Source organism: Rattus norvegicus, chromosome 13 (assembly GCF_036323735.1).
Source record: "Rattus norvegicus strain BN/NHsdMcwi chromosome 13, GRCr8, whole genome shotgun sequence".
Taxonomy (NCBI): domain Eukaryota; kingdom Metazoa; phylum Chordata; class Mammalia; order Rodentia; family Muridae; genus Rattus; species Rattus norvegicus.
In genome coordinates, this window is record NC_086031.1 from 61,194,462 (window position 1) to 61,220,330 (window position 25,869).

A 25,869-nucleotide genomic window follows, 5' to 3' on the forward strand; every position below is an offset into this window, starting at 1 on the left:
GTGATCTTACTAGAATATTCATTGCTACCTATGAGGTCAGAGTCCAGGGTCAGTCCATGTATAGTCTTTAGGTAGTGGCTTAGTCCCTGGAAGCTCTGGTTGATTGGCATTGTTGTTCATACGGGGTATCAAGCTCCTTCAAGCTCTTCGAGTTCTTTCTCTGATTCCTTCAACAGGGGTCCCGTTCTCAGTTCAGTGGTTTGCTGCTGGCATTCGCCCCTGTATTTGCTGTATTCTGGCTGTGTCTCTCAGGAGCGATCTACATCCGGCTCCTGTCGGCCTGCACTTCTTTGCTTCATCCATCTTGTCTAATTGGGTGGCTGTATATGTATGGGCCACATGTGGGGCAGGCTCTGAATGGTGTTCCTTCTGTGTCTGTTTTAATCTTTGCCTCTCTATTCCCTGCCAAGGGTATTCTTGTTCCCCTTTTAAAGAAGGAGTGAAGCATTCACATTTTGATCATCTGTCTGGAGTTTCATTTGTTCTAGGCATCTAGGGTAATTCAAGCATTTGGGCTAATAGCCACTTGTATTTCTACTAGCATATATACAGGCGCATGAAACAGAACTTCTGTTAATTTTAAAGTATAAATTATATACTAATTATATTTTATTATTTCAATCTTGCTATACTATTTCTGTTGTAAAAGGTATGGTTTGATACAGTGCTACAAAACTTCACTTAATATTTTATTGTAGTTTGCTTTGAGGTCTATACATATTCACTGAGTTAAACTACATGACAATGGCAGTTTGATTAATGAAACAGTCCTTTAACATGTCTGCATTTAACGTTTACTAAACATACGTTCATATGATACTTCTACGTACCTTAGAAAGAAAACCATGAAAATTTAAAATATTCATTAAAAAAATTTTTTTACTAATTGTTTCATCATTGGATTTTATAGGTATTCATTCTTGGTGATAAGTATAAATCTTATTTTAACTGGGGAATACAATCATTTTTTATATCCTTAATACAGGAGAGGAGTCACTCACAATTTTTGTGGACAAGCGGAAGCTGAGCAAACGACCAGAAGGAAGTGAAACCAGCACCAATAGTTCGTCTGTCACCCTTGAGACACTACATCAATTGGCTGCTTCCTATTTTATTGACAGGGACAGCACCCTTCGCAGGCTTCACCATATCCAAATTGCATCTACTGCCATCAAGGTAAGCCTGGACTTACAAAATCATTGTCCCTTTCCTTCGTATTATACCATTTCTTTATTTCTTTTTCTTTTCAATTTTTACTTACATTCTCACAGTTTTAACCGCTTTCAGTCCCCCCTTCCCCAGTTTCTCATCCAATTCCTCCTCCCCCTTGCATCTAAAAGGATGCTACCCCACACATAGCAGTCCACCCCCTTCCCTGGGGACTCAAATTTCTGAAGGATTAAGCACATCTCCACTAGGGCCTGACCAAGCAGATTCCTGCTATGACTGTGCCAGTCTATGTCTGTGCCCATAGTTGGTGGCTCCATCTTGGGCTTCCCTGGGGTCTGGGTAAGTTGAGAATGTTGGTCTTTCTATGGAGTAGCTCTCCCTTTCAGTTTCATCAATCCTTCCCTAATTCAAACATAGGGGTCCCAGCCTTCAGTTCAATGGTTGGCTCTAAACATCTGCTTCTATGTCAGTCAGCTGCTGGTAGGGCTTCTCAGGGGGCAGCCATGCCAGGCTCCCATCTCTAATCACACCTGAGAATTAGTAATAATGTCAAGCCTTGGTGCACCTCCATGAGATGGATCCCAAGTCGGACCAGTCATTGGACCACCTTTCCTTCAGTCTCTTCTCCTTTTGTGATCCTGCAGTTCTTTTAAACAGGAAGAGGTCTGGATCACAAATTTTTACTGCGGTTTAGTAACTCTGTCCTCTTGAGGCTACAGGAGGTGGGCCTTTTGAGTTCTGTGTACCAATGTTTGGCACTTTGGCTAAGGTCAACCCCATTGAGTCCTTAGAGAGCTGTATCCCCTTTCTATGACATCCTTCTGGATATTTCTCTGACCAATGATTTAAATGATGATTTTAAAAGTGCGTTGTGATTTTTCAAATGATTTTATGTATAAAGTATAATTAATTATGATGTAGGTGATGAAGTAATTTCAATTGATAAGTAGGGTGTTTTTTTTTCATTTTTATGACGAAGTGTAATTAAAATTTACTTGTTCTGAGACTTTTTAGGATATGTAAAATATTTGTAAAATAAACCTTAAAAGGCATATAAATTATCTTTGCAATTGTTCCTAATGTTATATTTTAAATATATCAGGATGTTTTATTATGATTAGAGTGACTCATAACACACACACACACACACACACACACATATATATATATAGAGAGAGAGAGAGAGAGAAAGAGAGAGCTGAGTTAAATATATGAATTTCTTGCAAAGTATAACATGATATAGAATTAATGAAATAATATCTCCTCACTAATGTCATTTGACTTTGTACATAGTTAGGTTGATTATTAAAACTGATAAAATAATAAAAGATATAGGCAAAATTATCTAAAAAATTTAAATAAAAGAGAAATAGAATAGGGTTTTGATGTGTGAGATACACTTTGAATGATATTTTTATGGTGTATTAGGCTAATTGGATTATTATATTTAGCAAATAGCAAGATTAATAATAACTAAACAGAATAGTCACAATAATTTCTCAGATGAAATTATCCACAAAAATAGATAAAAAGTATAATAGAAAAAATACCAAGTACAACATTCGTTGTTTAATGAAATTAATATGGATGTGTTCATGTCCTCACGCCTGTAACTGAAAGGGTATTACTTGGATATTTGATGAAATGCAATATGTGGACATGAATGGATGTATGTACACACACACAAATACACAGGCACACACACACACACATACACACATACACACACTGAATCATATCTATTAAAGATAATCTTGGAAGATATTGAAATACCTTTTGAAGAAGAATTATCAAACAATATGGAATGTTCTAACATGTTAATATTTAATGCATTTAATATAAAAAGTTGAAATTTTTCTGTATGTGTAAATTATAAAATATAATTCTCTCTAATTTATAATTTATATAATGTAGCAGTAAACATTTAAATGTCCAGCTTACACCAAAGAACTGTGCATAAATCAATAGTACATTGTATAAACAAATACAGAGCTAATATACTAGTTGACGTAAAGCTGAAAAGTAGGATATTGTTAGAAACTTTGCTTGCAGATGCTGAAAAGTAATAGGCTTTCTCAGAAATCAATTTTAACAATGAAAACAGCGTGTTATAATATAATTTCTAATAGAAAAAGCATGGATGTACGTTTATTATACAGTTATTGACTTTTTGTTCATTAAAAGTAGAATTTTTTATTACTCCTAAGTAAAAACCGTTCATCCATACTTCATGACTAAACTTAATGAATTTTTACCCGTAGAGTTTTTCTCTCACAAAAGAAATACGTCATTAAAAGTATATATTTTAATATAGCAGGCAACTCCATATTGGAAATGTTTAATTTTTCATTCTCAATAAATTATGTTGGAAAGATACATTTCCCCATACTTTACAGTGTAGTTGTGTAACATAAATTAGGCTCAAAAGGAGGCTCTGATAAGGAAGGATGCATCCAGGGGCAGCTCTGAAAGGCAAAAAAAAAAAAAAAAAAAAAGAAAATGTAACCTTGTATTTGGAAGCTGACACTCTAACCTTGAAACATGAGCACCTCAGATTAACCTTCCAAATGTGTGTGTGTGTGTGTGTGTGTGTGTGTGTGTGTGTGTGTGTGTGTATCCAGATTTTGAAGATTAGCAGAAGTCAAGTCTTAGGAGAAAAGAAAAAAAATAGCAGAAGAAAAGGAATGAAGAGGTTATGAATAGAAAGAGTTATATTTTAGGTTTAAGTTATTTTAGAAGTGAAAATGATACCTGTGTCAGATCCCACTAGTATGTCTCTGCCCTTAGGCATATTGGTCAAGTGTGCAAGGGTGAAAGGCATAAGGACTGAGAAGGAGGCAAATGCATCTTTCTGTACTTTGTTTTGTCCTCAAAGCTAATGATTTTCAGAGGAAGTTGTAATTTTTAAGTGACTGGTGATGTCTGAGGCAGGGCAGATATATTCTGGGACACTGACACATTATGCTACTGAGCTGGTTCAAGCTGTAATGAAGCCCAATGCTGTGTGTCCACATGAGCCTCAATTTTACTGCCCTCTTAATGTACAAATACGCTAAAAAGGGTACTTACATGGATTAAAAATGTCTAACGTGCTTGTGTATGATCATACATGTAGTAAACGATGCATAAAAGGCAAGTAATCATGGTAGTGGTGGTTAAAGGGCATTGGAAGATGTGTTCAATGGCATCCAAATACAAACAAAATAAATGGCAGAGAGCTACTTTATGGAAGCCACTCCAATTGATATCCATCACAAATCACCCTTCTACACATAAACAAGTGAATAAACAATGAGATAACAAAAATAATAAAATCAATGAAGTGAAGTAGATAACTGAATACAGAGGGTTATGATAGTGTGTTAAAACTAAACTTAATTTCTTCATTAAATCTCTAGTTTCCATTAATTATTTTATATATTACAGTATTGTATTAATTACATTATATTCATTATATGATAGCTTCTTTATTAGAATAAGAAAATGCACATTCTCCTGGTTTGATTATAATGTGGGTATTCAAAGTACCATGTATTGGGCATTTTAGTTCTTGAATACATGTTGAATGGTTTTGCCTCTCAATTCTCAGAATTTAAAAAGGCAAAGTACTGCTAAAAATAAACACAAATGAGATTATCAGACATCAACAAAAATACAATTAGATCTGCACAATCGTGCCAACTTTATTCATGTGAATTTTTGAAAAACACAAAGGAGCTCAGCAATTAGCACTAACTACAAGGTGCATTCCAGAAAATGAAATACAGCAATTTGTTGCGTTTATCTCCTATAATTACAAGAGGAAATGGGAGCAGTAGCTCATTAATGCAGCTGTAAATTTCAAAACAGAGGCTCAAACTGCTGCAGAGCTCAAGAATATTCCATGTAAGTGTGATTCATATATTGATATAAAGTTGTATTTCTCAATAAATCATTCATTGTAATGTCAAATAAATGTCTAGAATTGGTTATTGCTTTCTAAAGGCTCAAGTCAACTGAGTTAACCGAGACATAATTTCGCTAATATGGCTTTACTTTGAAATAGCCTGATAAAGTTCAAAGTTTTAACAGGGATGTTAATGAGAAAATGAAAATAAAATTTATCTGGGGAGGTAATAGAACCAAATATCAATTTTGATTATACATATGCATTATGTTAAATGATTTTTGTTATTGCATTAATCTCTATAAATTATTCAGTGAGTAAAGTTGAATTATTTGATAGAATTTAATTAATGGTTTTAGAATAGTATAATTGTTATTTTCTTGAAATGTTTGATGTATTGCTATTTCATTGTGGGCTGTATCTTGTAATAGAACAGTACTTACTCTAATAGAGAATAATATCAGATAATTTTCTAATTTTCAGCGTTGATACTTTAAAGAAATGCAGAATAATATACAGTGCATGCTGAAGTTAACTCAGTTTATGAGTGTTATTTCATATTTAGAGTTTTACAGGTATAGTTCAGAATGGTTGCACATGCTTTGTTTTCCTAAATTGCACATCATGATGTCTGATGGTCCCTGTCAATTTAATGAAATTTAGGACCACCTGTAAGCATGTAAGCAAGCAAATTCTCTCTCTCTCTCTCTCTCTCTCTCTCTCTCTCTCTCTCTCTCTCTCTCTGTGTGTGTGTGTGTGTGTGTGTGTGTGTGTGTGTGTGTGTGTGTGTGTGTGTGTGATTGTGGCTCAATTATCTACCTCAAGCTGACAGGCATCAGTCCACAGACTGGGGTTGGTCACAGTCTCTGTACAAATGAAGATCTAGGCTGAGGGTCAGATTTCAGTACTCTCTGCTTCTTGATTGAGGATTATATACAGTCTAGATTACTGAGCTCCTCCAAGATCCTTTCATGTTGACTAGTCCAGTAATATTTGGACTGTAACTACTGTAACTAAATATAGTCACTAAGATAAGAAAATACAGTTATAGATAATAGTACGAGGAGGAAAGTATGTTTTAAGATATGTCAGTTATCATGAGAATATTAGGGAAAATGAAAGTAGAGATAAGACAATAAAATTTAAAACTCAAATAAATACAACTTACTCTTACAGTTTCAATAAGCACATGAAATATACGTATCTTTAGGTATACTGCTGAAACTCATAAGGTAGATCAGCACAATAGATTTTCAAAACAAAAGTAATAAAATCCTTTCGATTCCTCTTATTAATCTTGAGATTTAAGTATAGATTATCATTTATTCTCTGCACATAGGAACAGAGGCATGTGGGTTGCTCTGAGTTTGGGGCCACACTGGTCCCTGGAGTGTGTCTTAGCAGAGCTAGGGATGCAAGAATTATCAAAACCATACACGAAATAAAACAACAAAAGGTAAAGACATGAAAAAGGCTAGAGCATTCAAGTAATTATAATCTCTGCTTAAGTATTAGAAAAGAGCATTTTAGAGGAAATAACTGGAAAGATTTTTTTAAAAGAATATCAGTTAATTAGCCTAGAAGAAATAGCATTTTTAATAATTATGTCAACAAAAGAGATTCAGCCCAACTAAAGGACAAGAAACATTTAACAGTTTCAGATATTAACATCTTACGCCATTTTCTTATTACTGAAAGGAGGGATGTATTCAGCAGTAAAATAATAGATAGGTGAATGTCATGCAAGCCATTCACACATTAATTAGTACCAAAAAAGCAATATAGGAAGCCTTTACATATTTAAGAAATGACAAAGTGTGCACAGGTCAAACACAAAGTAAAAGGAAATAGCACTGAGGAGATAGATGAGTGAATAAGGTTCTTGTCCAAAGTATGAGGTTCTGAGTTCAGATCCTTAGACACCACATAAACTCAGATGCTGTAAACCAGTGTCCACTCTCCTAGTGATCCTTAGACAAGAAGGGAAGCAAAGCCGAATGACAGAAGCACATGGGACGTTTACTGTGGCATATGAATTGGTGCACAGATGTGAGTCAGTCTCTCACATGGTAGGAGGTAAAGGGCCACTCACAGAGAATAAGTAGATGATAGATGTGCAAAAATATGAATAACCTTTGGAGAGAGATGAGCAATTTAGGGCAAATGAAAGGATTATCAAATCTAACCTGTACAACTTTTAAAAAAGTTTTTTTTTCTAACCTTATAGCAGCTTATAAAATATTAAGCCAAAATTGGCAGAAAACTGAATATGTGTCATGAAATTAACAAAAAATGCCCATATAAACAAAAATGTATGAAAAATATCTAAAAGTAAAACAGGAGTAAATAAAAATGGAAGTTAATATATTATGAAAAAAGGAACCTTGAAAAAATGCAATGAAAATATTTTTGGAAGTTCAATATAAACCTTCCCATCCTGTTAAGACATTAGAATCCATTAAAAATACTTGTAGAAATTGCAGTGAGGGAAACCAAAGTATAACCACTATTTTAAGGAATCATTTTGAAGTTCAGGCACTCAAGGCATCAAGCTGTTCCACCTAAATGAAGCTTCAATATCTAGTCCTCAGTCAGAGTCATTTTAAAAATAAAGGCTACACCTTCTCTGATGGATCCACTCAATTCATATTCTGTGAGGGCAGAGATGAGCATTCATAATCCCTTTCTCAAATGACATTAATCAGATGTGCTTTTTTTATTTCTGATGAAAGAATTTGGGTATTAGAAGAAGCTGAAGAAAATTTTATCAAACTACTTCTAGACACACTGATCTAAAGAAACAATAATTTCCTCCATAATAACATTCAGGGCAGCTATAATAGGCTCTTTAGTTCCGAAATTTATGGTGACATCTTTCTTATTTTTATAATACTACAAGAATAAGTCTATTGGTGTGTTAATAATTACAATTACGTGAAAATTAATTTAACTCGTTTTTGAATGAAATGCATATCCTAGTCATCCTGTTTTAAAGAAGTCAGGACTTTAGTTTTAGGTTGTTAAAATCTTGATATTTGTTTTAGGTCAATAAACTCAGACAAATACATTTCATTTAACATTTATTTGGAGATTGAGTGCACAGTTTAGCAGCATTGTGCTACATACAGGTCGTATCTTTCTACTAAAAATCAGTGTTGGCTTATTATAAACAATAGTCTGGAACAAAAACTCTCATGGATAGTAGTTTCAGTCAATAAAATTGTGAACACCATATTTTCCCACATACAAGTTAAATTGATAGTTCCTAATGGAATATCGAAGGGAAAAATATAAAGTAATTAAGCTAGCAGTCTGCTTTTTAGTAAGGGTAAGCTCATAATAAAGAGTTACACTATGCCGAAAAGGTTCTCATTGGTCGTTGCTCACCCTTCTAAGTCTTAGTAGGAGGAATGAATTCAGGTGTATTAAACGCCTGAGATATTCATCAGTGATTCCCTTCATGTCTGAGTTGGTCTCCTAACTAGCTTTATATGACTTTCAAATTTCTGAAACTCCCAGGGTAGTTTTGTAACTCTTTCAAGATCAATATTCAACTCCAAAGAGGTCAAGATGAATTTTCAAAAGAAGAGATTTTTTTGAACAATTAAAATATATTCTAACAAATAAGAGAATTGATCAGAAGCATAATGCAAAACCTCTTCTGATTGAATAAAAGAAAATTGCATTAATTTTTACATGTTTTAGAAGAGTTTGTGAATGATACTATAAATATTATCATATGCAGGAAATAGAAGCTATTATTTTACATTAAGTATGTTTGCAATGTATTGTACTACAGTGAAGAGACACCATTTACTATGCTTTTATCTATGTCATTATTGCTGACTTTGAAGACAGATTTGGGGTGTTGTAATTCTATATACCATAAAATTTATATAAAATATCCATTTCAATAAATTTTAGTGTAGGAAACCCTCTCTGCTCATTTCATGAGGAATCAAAGGCACTCTATGACTATAACCACACTCTTATGCCTACTAACGTAACTGACCACATATTTTTGTCTCCTTGGATTTCCCTGTTCTAAATTTTCCTGGAAGTGGCAACAAGGAATATTTATAGAGTTTTAAAATTATCTCTTGCATTTGGAATAGTCTTTTTGAGGACTTCTGTAGTTGTAGCATGAACTAGTATGTTTCTGATATTTTAAGACTGACTTATATCCCATATTATACTCCACTTCCTGACTGATGAATGTGATTTAGTCTTAAGATTTCATAAATTTTACTACAAATATTAACATAAGGTGAATAATTAATTAAATCTTTCCTGTTCTCATTAATACATGCTGAGGAGTTGAGTTTTTTGGTCTTGTTATAGATTTGTATTTAATTAGCTCAGGAACTACCAGATTGTGCCTTTGCATTTTAGGTTAATCTATTGTGGATGGAAGTTACCATTTCTCCACTTCAGTGTCAGTATGCAGCATTTATATAACATTTTGTCGTAGTTATGTTTGTGGCTTTATCATCTCTTTGAAAAGCATTCTCTGAGAGAAGTCAATGTCAATCAACTTTTCATGTACTTATTGGTCAGTCACATATCTTCCTTGGAAACATGAGTATTCAAATCACTTGCTAATCTTTTCTGCCCTTAATACTTATATATATATATATATAAGTATTATATACATGTATATAATACATACATATGAAACATAATTACAATATTAAATATTTAATGTGTAAATGTTTCCTTTACTCTGAAAGTTATCTTTTCAATTCCTTTATGATATTGTAAAACATATATTTTTATTTTGAGGAAGTCCAATTTGTTATTTTTTTACTTTTGTTACATATAGATTCACTTTGATATCTAGAAATTCTGTGCTAAATTAAAGGTCTTGAAATTTTGTACCTTCACATTATCTTCTGTGTCATATGTACTTTTGGTTCTCAAGGTCATCATCTTGGTTCATTGTAATTTAATTTATGGTGTTATATGATATTAGGATCCAATTTCAATCTTTCAATTTTTGTTGTCTGACTGACAGTTCAGTGAAGAGAGATAATTTGCTGTTTAACAACCTGACATATTTGTCATAACTGTGATGTTTGATTAATGATATCAATTTGTGACTGTCAATTTGATTCCATTAACCTGTGTTTCTTTATTCAGGCTAGAGTATTACCAGCACTAGGTTTACAGTTGTACATTCCCAGGTTTGTTTCATCTGTTTCTGGGAATTAAAATTGCAAACCTGTCAAAGTGAGGTGGGTGCTTAATCAACTGATTCATGACTTTTGCATCCAATTTGCTCTTCAATTCACTTTATTTTAGTAGATGGCTTGAGATATTTCTTAAACATGTATATGAAAGTCCAACAGAATAGCTTACAAAGTAAGGGTAAAAATTATTGCTTAATTTTTCATATTAAGAAGAGAATATGTACTCTTGGGATTATAGTGTCATCTGTGAAATTTCAATGGTATTCTTTTACATGTGCAAGTCATAGCTTGATGATTGTTTTTTCAATTAATCAAATTTTTGAATGATTTTTTTATTGCGATAACCACCAAGTCATTAATTTTCTGAGTCACTTTCAGTAATTTGTGATGTTCTAGATATATTCTCATGTCATAAAATTGTATAACTTTATGGTTTACCATTATTATAGAAATCATTACTATCCTTTGGATTTTTATATATTTAGAATTATTACTTGTTATTTTTTCTTGAGTTTTAGTTATTTCAAATATCCATTTCTCTAATATGTGACACTTTTCTTCTTAAATTAATCTAGCATAGCTTTATTCTATTAAATGTTTTGCCACATTGTTGAAGAAATACATTGCATTCTCAGATATTTTCTTTCTAAATTTGTTATTAAGTTATAATTCAATCTTTATTACTTTCCACCATCTTCTTACTTCTTTTCATGTAATATCTCTTTTTGAATATAGGAATTTGTAAGTACTGATTTTTTGGCGTTTTATTGTATGTGAATGTCTGAGTCTGTATTTATTTTACTACAGTACATGATGTGATATTTCTGTATTTACCTTATATAGCATTTATTGAGCATTTTCAATGTGTATTCTCTTGTTTGTAGATAAGTTGAGAAGGCATCTCCCTCTGTTTTATGTCACAATCACCTCTTAACTGCTTTTTATATTTCTCAGTATCCATTTTGACACAGTAGAGAGTACTTTAGAGGTCTCTAATCTCAGCTATTCCCTGCTATGTTCCTTCATGTTCCTTGCATGTACACTATTCACTGACTTACACGCATATTCACTATTTCTTATCTCTAGCACTTTAAACCTATATGAAACTATTTGGGCATCTTTTTTTTTAAAAAAATGCATCCAGAACAGAGGTTTCACTAATTTTCTCCATCTTTATTAGCTTGGGTATTTCTTATTTACATTTCAATTGTTATTCCTTTCCCAGTTTACAGGCCAACATCCCCCTAACCGCTCCCTCTCCCCTTCTATATAAGGAGGCTTCCCCTCCCCACCCTCCCCCCATTACCACCCTCCCCCCAACAATCACATTCACTGGGGGTTCCATCTTGGCAGGACCCAGGGCTTCCCCTTCCACTGCTGCTCTTACTAGGCTATTCATTGCTACCTATGAGGTCAGAGTCCAGGGTCAGTCCATGTATAGTCTTTAGGTAGTGGCTTAGTCCCTGGAAGCTCCGGTTGGTTGACATTGTTGTTCATATGGGGTCTCAAGCCCCTTCAAGCTCTTTCAGTCCTTTCTAAGATTCCTTCAACAGGGGTCCTGTTCTCAGTTCAGTGGTTTGCTGCTGGCATTCGCCTCTGTATTTGCTGTATTCTGGCTGTGTCTCTCAGGAGAGATCTACATCCGCTCTGGTCGGCCTGCACTTCTTTGCTTCATCCATCTTATCTAGTTTGGTGGCTGTATATGTATGGGCCACATGTGGGGCAGGCTCTGAATGGGTGTTCCTTCTGACTCTGTTCTAAACTTTGCCTCCCCAAACTCAAGAAGGATGACCAAAATATGAATGCTTCACTCCTTCGCTAATTCTTATCATTGCTATTACATTATTTATACTCCAGATAAAATTGGCATCACATTTTCCATTATTTCTGTAGTGCTGACATTAGTGTTTAAAATTATTATTCTATGTCAATGTGTGTTTTGAATCTATGTCTGTCTGTGTACCATGTATCTACCTAGTATCCAAATGGAAGCCAGATAAAGCAGTATATTGCCTGGTACTGGAATTACATATATTTTTGTGATATTACATATATACTGAGAACTGAACCAAGGACCTATAAAGGAGCAATCTGTGTTCTTTGTTGCTAAGCCATCCATATAGCTCTTGGCTATTTTCAAATCTTTTCTGTTCAATTCAGCACCTAGTTCCTTGTTAAAATAACTGATTCTGGTCTTTTTGCTGGGTAAAGGTCACTATTTTCCATTCCTTTCTGTACTCTAAATGTTTTTGTTAGAAAGGAAATGTTTAGGTAACATATGCTTTAAATCAGAGCACTGTGAACATTCTCTTCCTGCGTCCATTGATGACTATCGTTATTAGTCTGTTCTTTTGAGACTACTGGATAATTTTAAGAACACTAATCCACACTGAGGATTGTGTAAGTCCAGTACTAAGTGTTTAAGGGATGTAGGGTTTGCCACTATTACCCCTGCTCAGGTGTGAGTTACAAAGGCCTTCCTTTCCTCTTCCTTTTTGGCCATACTCACTTCTTAGATATTCCTTACTATAAGTGTGCTTTCCTGTTATTTGTAGCTACTTTTTTTGGATACATGTTGCCCATAAAGTATTCCAAACATACATTGGCTCCTGTGAAATGTTTCCCAGGGTTTATATTTTACATTAGATGGCATGGATGATGTCTCAGCCATCTTACCAAGCAAGCTCAGTCAATCATTAGGTTCTCCAGAGAGGGAAGGATTAAAAAAAAATAAGACCATTAGACAAAAATGTAGCATGACCCAAGCCAGTTTTGGTGCTGAAGTGTGTTTATTTTTTTTTCAATCTTCTTGTATACCGCTTTAAATATGTGCAAAATACTAGATATGTTCTGAGTGGAAGAACATGCAAAGCAGTAAACAAAATCCTATAAACCCCATTTCTAGGGGTTAATTAGAATGACCAAGAGAAAAGGAATGCCATGGATTCGTCAGCTGAGCCCTCTCTGAGTTTTTGCATTAAGTCAAATGTAAGCATCCTTCATCTGAGCCTATTTCCTGAGTCCTAGCTGAGTTTAGTTCTTTGTCCTGGGCTGATGTCTACATCCTGCTGCATGTGTGGTTATCTGAAAACAACTTTTTGAAGTAAACTTTCTCCTTCCACAGCTTTAGTTGTGGGGGATCAGTCTCAGGTCATCAAGCTGGGCTATATGCTGAGTCACAGTAAAGGGTACAGGAAATGGATTCTTAAATTCAATAAGTGACCTTTTACTACAGAATTTTGTGTTCTAAAATCCTTAATGTCAGCCAACATGTCCTGTGCAAGTGCTCTCCTGGAGACTACATATAAAATAAATTGGCCAGGTCTTATGTCTACCAAGATGCTTGATAGAACCAGATACCATCACAACCTTCATATGTCCACCTGCATGACCAGAATATATAATATTTCAAAAATTTTTAGTACTTTAATAACTTCTAATTATTATTAAAATGTATTCCCCAAAGGTAAAAGCAAGTAAGTACAGCCTAACTGTTAAGAAATTACCCAGAAAAAAGAATGTATTCCTATTGGAAAAGCAAATTTTAGGAAAGAAAGAAGAAAGGAAGAAAGAAAAAATACAAGGAAAATGTACTTACTATGTAAGTGTAAGGATTTTAACATTATATATCCGTGAGCTTGTGTTTTCTAGGCAGGATAATAGAAGTGAAAAAATTATACTATGTGTTCGCTGAAACTTCAATCTCATAGCTGCAGCTAAGTGTAATCAGAAAATACAGGTAGCACCTTTCTCGTGGTATAAAAAGTATTTTAAATAAAACTATATCACACAGTAAGTGTAAAATTACAATGGAGGCTGAGGAGTGAGATAACCAGTTAGGGTCCCAGGACACAAAGGGATTTCAGCGTGGAAAGTTCTCTCAATGGTATAGTCTCAATGAGGACCAGAAATCCTATAGCCTTAAGTCTTAAGTCTTTTCTGGAACCGTGTTAGCCTTACAGTATGCATTCAATGTGATAAGGAATTCATCTTCACCTAATTTCTCTTTTTCTTTTTCTAACACTTAGGTTAGTGAATTACTGTGTTTGACAGACCAATTTCAGTATCCCCTCCTCCTCTTGTCTTGATTTGTCCTTTTATACTGTTGAATACATAACATTTTATTACCTCTCAAGCTCTTTTCAATGAATATTACCCTTTATCCTTTTAACATATTTATATTTATTCAGAAAATCACTTGCTCCTTTTAATATTTATACATGAGTTTTTAAGCCAGAATGTCCAAGTTCAAATTTTAGCTGCGTTTATAATAATCCACATGAAACTTCCAACTTCAAACGTGAGTGTTCAGCACCAGGCTAAGTATAGGACAGATTTGTTGAGGAAACAAATGATTTGTTGTGTGTGAGTCTAACCTTTCACTGGCTGAGCCAACTCTCCAACCTGAGTCGTCATCCTTTGCCAAGATGTTAAAACAATGTATAGAAAATAAGATTGTAAAAAGTATATTAGATACTCAATATAAAACATTTTATCCAGCACTCACTTTCCAGCATTTTATACTCTGGTTTCTCCTTCTAAACTCAGGATTAGAAAGCCAGAGTGATACTAAAGAAATTAAATGACATCACCATGAATGGGCAGAAGTTTAATTGTGGTCAGGGAGGATGGCAACCCCAGAGGGTCAAACTCCTAAAATGAGGTAATTACTTATAACAAAGTCATAAATGTGGAAATAACTTTCATTTTCACAGAAATCACAAATGGCCTTTTGACTCATCAAAATCCTGATCCCTCTGTTTCTCAGCCAAATAGTAATAAAGTAATGGTCAACTCAACAATATTTATTTTAAAATAGCTTATTTTAATGTATTCTCAAGGTTTGCACTTGCTTTTACTACAATTCTGCATATTATACTTTACATCTCTAAAGATCAAAAAGCAATATAGCTGAACATTAAACTCACCAATGTATCAATGGAAAATTTCCCTAGTTTCTGCAATGCTTGACCAATGAGATTAAAAATACTGAACATATGCATTGAGTCATAGAGTAAGTTCAAAAAATTTGTTCAGTATATTTTATCAGATTGGTGAAGAAAAAGTTTCTGTAATCAAAAGGCTCAGAAAAAATGTATGTGTTGTATGTGATTGGGAATTGGGAGGAGTGATAAAAGGTAAATGGTGGTTGAGATGTAATATATGAAAGAAAAATAAAGAAATATGATATGAAGAGAAGGAAGTATAAGTATTTATACTCTTGTTTCAAAAGAATGAAAAAAGAAAGAAAAACCAAAGAAAGAGAAAAACAAAGAAGAGTTAAGAAAGGAAAACAAAACAAACAGAAAGTGAGAAAATGTGTGTACTTAAACTGTAAACAAATGTCAAATTATTAAAGCCTTTCATTGAATTTTCATTGAATTGGCAACCCTTCCACATAAGAGAATGCATTTTTAGTGACATGAATTAAAATAAATTAAATTATTTAAAAATTACATTTTTATTTATCATCTTTTTCTGATTACATGAGCAGCTGACATCATTTCCACAGCACTGGTAAGAGAAGACCAAGGGTTGCTCGTGATTGAAAAATATGCCATTGATTGTTTTACAGCTGTCTGTGTTTTTGCCCTCTTTAAATAATAATTAAGAAATATATTATTACTGAAATGGATGGAAGAAAAGGAATTTTAAATTCTATGTCTTCCACACCGCCCTGATAGTATATCTGCACAGCGTTCTCAATTTGTTGCTTTGTATTCTTCCCGGGTGAAAAAAATGAGCAACCAAGAGAAATACATTTTAATTTCCTTTGTTCCACACCTTTGAAAAGAGCCTGCGCCACAAGATGTCAGACACAGGCGTGTATGCCAACCTTATTTTGTATCTCTGATTTAGTGGTACAACCAGACTAGTGATTACATGACGATCTTACTGGTAAATGTGCTCTGCTGTATCTGTTTAACAATTTGTAATAGGAAGATAATCATAGTCACAGTGCTGCCTAGAAGAGCAGCTGACCTAAGAAGTGACATATATTAAGGATGGTCTAAATGTTAATTTGATTAATTATGGCAGCAGTTTTTAACAATGAAGTCATTAAGCATCCCCAATGTATAAAAATACGTTAGAGTAGAAATTAAATGAAATCATCTTACTATTTGCAAAGTAAGTTTCTTACTGGAGCAGTAAGAAATACAGTTTTTATTTTTGAATTTTTCTTCACTGTTAAGTATTAATTTTGGGCTCCAATAATGGTGAGAGTGCTAGTGAAATTACAGATACATTATTTATTAAATATAGAAAGTCTTGTTTTGTCTTCTATTTTTAAAAACATGGGATTAAAAGAAAACTTGATTTTACCACAACCCAAATCATAGAAATTTTTAAAGCACTGAGAAATTGAAGGAAAAATTCTTTCAGATTGGTCATCTTCAAATCTTTGTAAATTGTCATGGGATATAAAATAGCTAAATGCAGTGCGTCCTGATATGGAATCTCATGGAGAAAAGGTAGTATGACAGCAATCTCAATAATTGTTATGATAATTAACTAAGGACTGCTAATTATATTATTGTTATTAAATGTAAGTCCTGGCACTAGAGAAATGGATCAGGGGTTAAAAGCACCTGCTGTTTTTGCAGACTCACATAGTGGGACACAGCTCTCTGTACCCAGTTCCAGGGTATACAACAGTCTTCTCAATTTGGAAGTTTCTAGGCAAATATTCATACACATCAAATAAAATAACAATAAATAAAAGTCATCCCAGACTGGCCATATTAGTACATTTTTTAATCAAAGGACTTTGGCAACAGGCAGGAGGACCACAAAATAGAAGTTAACATAGACTACAAAACTAGACTTGGATGCATTACTGGAAAAATAGTTGTTATATTAGCAGCAGTGCCAAAGGCTTCAGTTTATTTTTTAATCAGACTAATTAATTTTTATAACATTCAAATAGCTGTTGTCCTGCACAGCTATAGCAGCATCTCTACTTTAAATACTGAGATTGAAATAGAAAATTGGAAGTTTATAACAGTTTCTAAAATCCAGATTTTGAAGTATAACTTGTTATTTTAATTCTCATTTCAGTGTTGAAAGGCTGTCCCATTGCAGCACTGAGTTCTGGAGGTGGGAAACACCACAGTGAAAGTTGCCAGTGAGAATAATCTTGCCAAATAGTTTAGGAAACTGGGAATTGAGCACATGAGAATTATCGATATTATATAATGGTCACAGGAACCAGCATGGTTTTAAGTTATTAGTTTTATTTCAGAATCCGGACAACAGAAAAGAGAGTGGATGATTTCCACAATTCACCAATGAGAAGCTTTATAGTTCTGAAAAAGTGTGATATCTGATTTATGGCATCCTAAGCTATGCTGTCTCCAGTAAAATTCACCACAGTTGCTTAGAAGAAAACAAACTGTGGTAAGAGACAGGGTAGCCAATTGTCTCAGCAATGTGGACAAATACGACCGTACTAAAGAGGGAAAGAAGCGAAGTAAATAAAGTGATAAGCCGTGTTTAGTAGAAAATAAAAACAGCTACAAAAAAAAGAACAAGAAATTGCAAACATATCTTTAAAATATGTATATAGAGACCATTGGGCCTAGAGAAATGACTCAGCACTTAAGAGTGATCACTGCTTTAGGAGAAGATTCTGGTTCAATGCTCAGCATCCAAAGGGTGAATCACATCTGTCAACAACTCCTAGTCCTGAACATCTTTTACCCTCTTTGGTTCTGTCCTACATGGGCACCAGATGTCCATGTGGCTCAGAGACAGGCATGCATGCAAAGCACACTTAGACATTAAAAAAAATGTATTTTTGAAGAGACTATGCACAAATAGCTGCTAGTTAAAGAACATGCTATTGTAAAAATTATGTATAAAACATTTTTAATGTTCTATGCTAATGTAGCACATTTTGTCATTTATGATTTAAGAAAATACACCTCTGTGGCAAGGCCGACATCTGTATTTCCATTTTGGGATAGCCTCAAACACAAGTTCTTTTCAAGTGTTAGTGTAAGAGAAAAAAATGCAATAGTTTTACTAGGTTTACATTAAAATCTTAATGGTTGTAAATTACTTTGCTTTTCACCATACTCTCTTATTCTCTGTATTTGCCCTTCAGCTTTCTCTTCTGTGACTTTCACTCTATCCTGAACAAGGATCTAATGTAGGCCCCTTTTCATCCCTTCCTCCTCCTTACTTCAACAGGAAGGTTTTACATTCTGCTTGAATTGTAGTCCAAAATTTATTTTTTCCTACACTTTCTTAACTGAAGTTCCAAGGATGTCTGACATGCATAGGTTTTCTTGTTCCCAATTATATCTGTTGTCCCTGAGTGTGCAGTTTCTTCTATTGGGTGATGTACAGGCCCTGAATCCTACTGAACCTTTACCTCACTGACTTGAGCAAGCATATCCGATTCTAGGAAATGCGTAGAAGGTAATTAGTAAACAAAGCCACCTCAGAAAGCTTACATACACGTGACTATACAAACAAGAGTGCCAAAAAATAAAATAAAATAAAATAGTTATTGACACAAATATGAAGTTATCAAAGGGCATTTTAATTTCTTCTTTACAAATCTAAACATTTAGCATATTATAGTTTCATCTTAAAATTTGAACAGGTTTCTTCAGGAATTTAAAATAGCCTTATCTATATTTAATGGGTACTTGGTAGTATGGTCTGTAACAAATGTATTTTCTCAGGAATATTTTCATTGTGATACTTAATGTCATCTCAAAAGATGATATGATATGCCTAGACTTTACACTGCACATTACTAATTTCCTCTAAGTGCAACAGCAGAGACTGGGGTTAAACTGCTTGTACATCTTAAAGTGCATTAGCTTCCGAGCATCTTTCCCGTTATGTGTATGACTAGTCGATATGAGTTCTTTTCTTTTCTAATCCAGACAGAAATTTGATTGGCCCTTAAGTGTATTTTCTTCACTTTGAAACTGCAGACTTCTGTTACCATTTTGTGAGTCATTAACAGAATTTTTTTTCCTTAAAAAGATTCATTCTTTTAAATTTAGAGGTTTCAGTGAGAACTGTAATAATCCTGTCAGGCTTAAAATATATAGCATTAGTCATTTGTGACTTACGTCAGTAGAAAATGTTGGAGTCCATTTCAGTTAGGTGCATGAGAAATGGACTTTCACCTTCACACAACTCAAAGTGCCTGAAGCAATTTAGCTCTTTCTCAAACAAGTTCACCTTTGGTCTTAAAGTTTGAAACCTCGTCTGAGATGTAAGCATACCTAGAAAAAAATTGTGATTTACACAGGAGCCAGAAGAGATACAATCATTCCCTTTTAAAATTAAGTACATAAACATATCTTAACTTATAATCAGTGTGGTTTTATTAAGGATGTAAAAAAAATCAGTCCTTAATTTTCAATAGTACCTTCTCTTTTCTTCTTCTAAAAGGTAATAAAATATCTAATTATACCTCTTGTGAATATTTTTAAAACAAAATTTTACACCTGTGATTTTGTAATTGCTAGGAATAATTAAATGTTTAGTTCTCTAGTTCATGGTGAATTGCTCTGGAGATTACTAATTACTCAGTTAAGGTGCTTATACAGGGAATGCTAATACACACTGATGATAGGCTCAATAAAGTGCAGAATTTATATATTATAAATGCAAGTGGTACCATTGTTGTTCATGTGGTATTTATTCAGAAGAGACAGGATTCTGAAAAGTCAAAAGCAATGAAACCAAAATAGAATTAATCCAAGAACCTATATTGATTTTTTTCCGGAGGGAGTGGGTAAGGACTCTCAGAATCTATAACTTTAAATCTCATGGTGTCATTCTCTTTCACATACTCTACTGTTCTCATCAGAACCTCATGTGAAGTATTCCAATGTTCTTTTATTTGAACCAGAATCAAAATGATAAAATAATCATTAAGATGTTTTGAAAAAAGGAATAATCTCAGGAAAAATTTAGAAAGTCCAATGTAAGCCTCCAAAGAAGTATAGAGTGTACAAATTATTTCTGAAGTTTTAGCAAATACTCAAAAATAATAAACTAAAGGAGGACTATTATAGAAAGAATTAAAAATAGTATAGAAAGAATATATTTGAAAATAAATTATTCTTAATGGTAAAGTTTTTTTCTATGCAAAAAAATGGGGGGCTGGGGATTTAGCTCAGTGGTAGAGCGCTTGCCTAGGAAGCACAAGGCCCTGGGTTCGGTCCCCAGCTCCGAAAAAAAGACCAAAAAAAATGGTGTTTTCGGAATGAATGTTAAAGCTAATAAAGTACTAAGATAAGTAAGGTGAAAGCTTGGATAAGAGCTTCGAGACCCTCTACCTCTCCACACACAGCGGTATGGATAGATGCATGGTGAGACTCCATGTGCCAGTGATATGTTTGCCTCAGAATGAAGGCAAATTCAGAGATTTGTGGAAGCTGTAAGATCATGCTCCATTCATAGGTTTACCAAGGAGAATTCAGGCAATGCGAAAACAACAGCAAAACAGTACAACTATATAAGAAATCCTTCTTTAGATATATGTTAACTCAGGAGTAAAGTAAGCGCACACGTGATGATGTTCTCTTTGCAAAGACTAGAAGGTCCTAGAATGTTTTTTAAAAGGATCAGAGCAAGGAGAAGGTAGAAGTTGGATTTCAGGAAAATGAAAGCATATCTTCAAAATCTTTCAGATTATGGAGTGGAGATAGCTCGGCGTTCAAAGCCCTGCTGCTGTTCAACAGGACCTAGATTCCACATAGCAGCTCACACTTCTATGTAATTCAAGTCCCAGGAGATCTGACGGGAACCATACATTTTCCAAGATTGTACATTTAGGCAAATTCTAAAATACAATGCAATAGAACCACTGTTTCACACACTCAGAGTCCCATAGAAATACTAAACTGGAAGCTGTAACACATACGTGTCAGACCTAGTGCAGATCCATGTAGGCCTGTGTTTGCTGCTGCACTCTCTGGTAGAGTTTGCACAGTTGATTGAGAGGCCTTGTTCTCCTGGTGTTCTCTATCCTTTCTGGATTTTAATTGTTTTTCTTCCCTCTGCTGCTATGAGATTGCAGGAGCTCTGAAGTGATGGTTATGATGGAGACATCCTATTAGATCTTTGTGTTCCAAGTATTATCTGCTATCTGCATAACATCTGGCTGTGGGTCAACATATCTATTCTTATCTGCTGCAAAATAAAGCTTCTCTATGAGCATAAGATAATATCACTAGGAGTCAGTTTATTGATGATTTTTTTCATCTATTGTGTTTGGTTTTTCCTAAGTCTCTGGCTGTCTAGTCTATGGTACTTGCTCCTGTAAGCAATGTCTGGAATGGGTTCTTATGTGTTCTGTCTTGTGAAGTCTGCCTCGATTTAAATCACATGTTGGTAGGCTACATCCTCAAGTTCTGCTCAGCATTGCCCTAGCGTATCGTGCAGTCAGGACAGCTTTTCTATCAAAGGTAGCTGGTGGATGTTTATGTTTAACAAGTGTTTGCTAATGATAATTGTAAATATATCACCTTTCCAGCTGTTTCTAAGCTCTGGATGGCTGTTTCATTTTAGATCTCATGCCTGAAACTCCTCAGCAATCTGGCTGACTCAAAATGGTTTCTCTCAGCTTTTGATTGAATTTCTCTGCTTAGCCTCAAACTAACAAAAGTGACCTTTTCTAATCTTTTGATTCCTTCTCACTGTCTGTCTCATTCTGTCTTCACCTATGTCTAACTTGTTCACTCTGCAACCTGTCTCTGTAAAATTATCCCAGTAAATTGCTCATTCTAACTCTAAGAAGAAGTGAGTTGGAATTTTGTTGGTAATTGCATTGAATCTATAGTTTGCTTTAGACAAATAAGCCATTTTTACTACATTAACCGTGCCAATCCATGAGCATAGGAGATCTTTACATCTCCTGAGACTTCTTTCTTCAGAGACTGAAGTTCTTGTCATACAGATCTTTTATTTGCTTGGTTAGAGTCACAAAAAAAGTGTTTTATATTATTTGTGACTATTGTGAAGGGTGTCATTTCCCCTAATTTCCTTCTCAGGATGCTTATCTTTTGAGTAGAGAAAGGCTACTGATTTGTTTGGGTTAATTGTAGATCCAGCCACTTTGCTGAAGTTGTTTATCAGCTGTAAAAGTACATAACTACAGATTCAGAGGAAATTCAAAAAATGATCAGATCTTACTATAAAAACCTATATTCAACAAAATTTGAAAATCTTTAGGAAATGGACAATTTCCTAGACAGATACCAGGTATCGAAGTTAAATCAGGAACAGATAAACCAGTTAAACAACCCCATAACTCCTAAGGAAATAGAAGCAGTCATTAAAGGTCTCCCAACGAAAAAGAGCCCAGGTCCAGATGGGTTTAGTGCAGAATTCTATCAAACCTTCATAGAAGACCTCATACCAATATTATCCAAACTATTCCACAAAATTGAAACAGATGGAGCCCTACCGAATTCCTTCTACGAAGCCACAATTACTCTTATACCTAAACCACACAAAGACACAACAAAGAAAGAGACCTTCAGACCAATTTCCCTTATGAATATCGACGCAAAAATACTCAATAAAATTCTGGCAAACCGAATTCAAGAGCACATCAAAACAATCATCCACCATGATCAAGTAGGCTTCATCCCAGGCATGCAAGGATGGTTTAATATACGGAAAACCATCAACGTGATCCATTATATAAACAAACTGAAAGAACTGAACCACATGATCATTTCATTAGATGCTGAGAAAGCATTTGACAAAATTCAACACCCCTTCATGATAAAAGTCCTGGAAAGAATAGGAATTCAAGGCCCATACCTAAACATAGTAAAAGCCATATACAGCAAACCAGTTGCTAACATTAAACTAAATGGAGAGAAACGTGAAGCAATCCCACTAAAATCAGGGACTAGACAAGGCTGCCCACTCTCTCCCTACTTATTCAATATAGTTCTTGAAGTTCTAGCCAGAGCAATCAGACAACAAAAGGAGATCAAAGGGATACAGATCGGAAAAGAAGAGGTCAAAATATCACTATTTGCAGATGACATGATAGTATATTGATGTGATCCCAAAAGTTCCACCAGAGAACTACTAAAGCTGATAAACAACTTCAGCAAAGTGGCTGGGTATAAAATTAACTCAAATAAATCAGTTGCCTTCCTCTATACAAAAGAGAAACAAGCCGAGAAAGAAATTAGGGAAACGACACCCTTCATAATAGACCCAAATAATATAAAGTACCTCGGTGTGACTTTAACCAAGCAAGTAAAAGATCTGTACAATAAGAACTTCAAGACACTGAGGAAAGAAATTGAAGAAGACCTCAGAAGATGGAAAGATCTCCCATGCTCATGGATTGGCAGGATTAATATAGTAAAAATGGCCATTTTACCAAAAGCAATCTACAGATTCAATGCAATCCCCATCAAAATACCAATCCAATTCTTCAAAGAGTTAGACAGAACAATTTGCAAATTCATCTGGAATAACAAAAAAACCCAGGATAGCTAAAGCTATCCTCAACAATAAAAGGACTTCAGGGGGAATCACTATCCCTGAACTCAAGCAGTATTACAGAGCAATAGTGATAAAAACTGCATGGTATTGGTACAGAGACAGACAGATAGACCAATGGAATAGAATTGAAGACCCAGAAATGAACCCACACACCTATGGTCACTTGATTTTTGACAAAGGAGCCAAAACCATCCAATGGAAAAAAGATAGCATTTTCAGCAAATGGTGCTGGTTCAACTGGAGGGCAACATGTAGAAGAATGCAGATCGATCCATCCTTATCACCCTGTACAAAGCTTAAGTCCAAGTGGATCAAGGACCTCCACATCAAAGCAGACACACTCAAACTAATAGAAGAAAAACTAGGGAAGCATCTGGAACACATGGGCACTGGAAAAAATTTCCTGAACAAAACACCAATGGCTTATGCTCTAAGATCAAGAATTGACAAATGGGATCTCATAAAACTGCAAAGCTTCTGTAAGGCAAAGGACACTCTGGTTATGACAAAACGGCAACCAACAGATTGGGAAAAGATCTTTACCAATCCTACAACAGATGGAGGCCTTATATCCAAAATATACAAAGAACTCAAAGTTAGACCGCAGGGAAACAAATAACCCTATTAAAAAATGGGGTTCAGAGCTAAACAAAGAATTCACAGCTGAGGAATGCCGAATGGCTGAGAAACACCTAAAGAAATGTTCAACATCTTTAGTCATAAGGGAAATGCAAATCAAAACAACCCTGAGATTTCACCTCACACCAGTGAGAATGGCTAAGATCAAAAATTCAGGTGACAGCAGATGCTGGCGAGGATGTGGAGAAAGAGGAACACTCCTCCATTGTTGGTGGGATTGCAGACTGGTACAACCATTCTGGAAATCAGTCTGGAGGTTCCTCAGAAAATTGGACATTGAACTGCCTGAGGATCCAGCTATACCTCTCTTGGGCATATACCCAAAAGATGCCTCAACATATAAAAGAGACACGTGCTCCACTATGTTCATCGCAGCCTTATTTATAATAGCCAGAAAATGGAAAGAACCCAGATGCCCTTCAACAGAGGAATGGATACAGAAAATGTGGTACATCTACACAATGGAATATTACTCAGCTATCAAAAACAACGAGTTTATGAAATTCGTAGGCAAATGGTTGGAACTGGAAAATATCATCCTGAGTGAGCTAACCCAATCACAGAAAGACATACATGGTATGCACTCATTGATAAGTGGCTATTAGCCCAAATGCTTGAATTACCCTAGATCCCTAGAACAAACGAAACTCAAGACGGATGATCAAAATGTGAATGCTTCACTCCTTCTTTAAATGAGGAAAAAGAATACCCTTGGCAGGGAAGGGAGAGGCAAAGATTAAAACAGAGACTGAAGGAACACCCATTCAGAGCCTGCCCCACATGTGGCCCATACATATACAGCCACCCAATTAGACAAGATGGATGAAGCAAAGAAGTGCAGACCGACAGGAGCCGGATGTAGATCGCTCCTGAGAGACACATCCAGAATACAGCAAATACAGAGGCGAATGCCAGCAGCAAAACACTGAACTGAGAATAGGTCCCCTATTGAAGGAATCAGAGAAAGAACTGGAAGAGCTTGAAGGGGCTCGAGACCCCAAAAGTACAACAATGCCAAGCAACCAGAGCTCCAGGGACTAAGCCACTACCTAAAGACTATACATGGACTGACCCTGGACTCTGACCCCATAGGTAGCAATGAATATCCTAGTAAGAGCACCAGTGGAAGGGGAAGCCCTGGGTCCTGCTAAGACTGAACCCCCAGTGAACTAGTCTATGGGGGAGGGTGGCAATGGGGGGAGGGTTGGGAGGGGGACACCCATAAGGAAGGGGAGGGGGGAGGGGGATGTTTGCCCGGAAACCGGGAAAGGGAATAACACTCGAAATGTATATAAGAAATACTCAAGTTAATAAAAAAAAAAAAAAGTTCTCTGGTGGATTTTTTTTTGGGGGGTGTCGCCTAAGTATACTATCATATCATATGCAAATAGTGATATTTTGAATTCTTCCATCCAATTTGTATTCCTTTGATTTCCTTTTGTTGTCTAATTGATCTGGCTAAGACTTTGAGTACTATAT

General features: G+C 35.0%; 1 protein-coding gene across 4 annotated transcripts in view; it reads left to right on the forward strand.

Moving 5' to 3' along the window:
* Brinp3 (BMP/retinoic acid inducible neural specific 3) overlaps positions 1 to 25,869 on the forward strand; it is a 432,918-nt gene that overhangs the window by 230,335 nt on the left and 176,714 nt on the right. For all 4 annotated transcript variants that reach the window (NM_173121.2, XM_017598680.3, XM_017598682.3 and 1 more), the window contains exon 4: positions 986 to 1,176. In NM_173121.2, coding sequence (NP_775144.1) covers positions 986 to 1,176 — 191 coding nt within the window. The remainder of the gene's footprint in view (positions 1 to 985; positions 1,177 to 25,869) is intronic.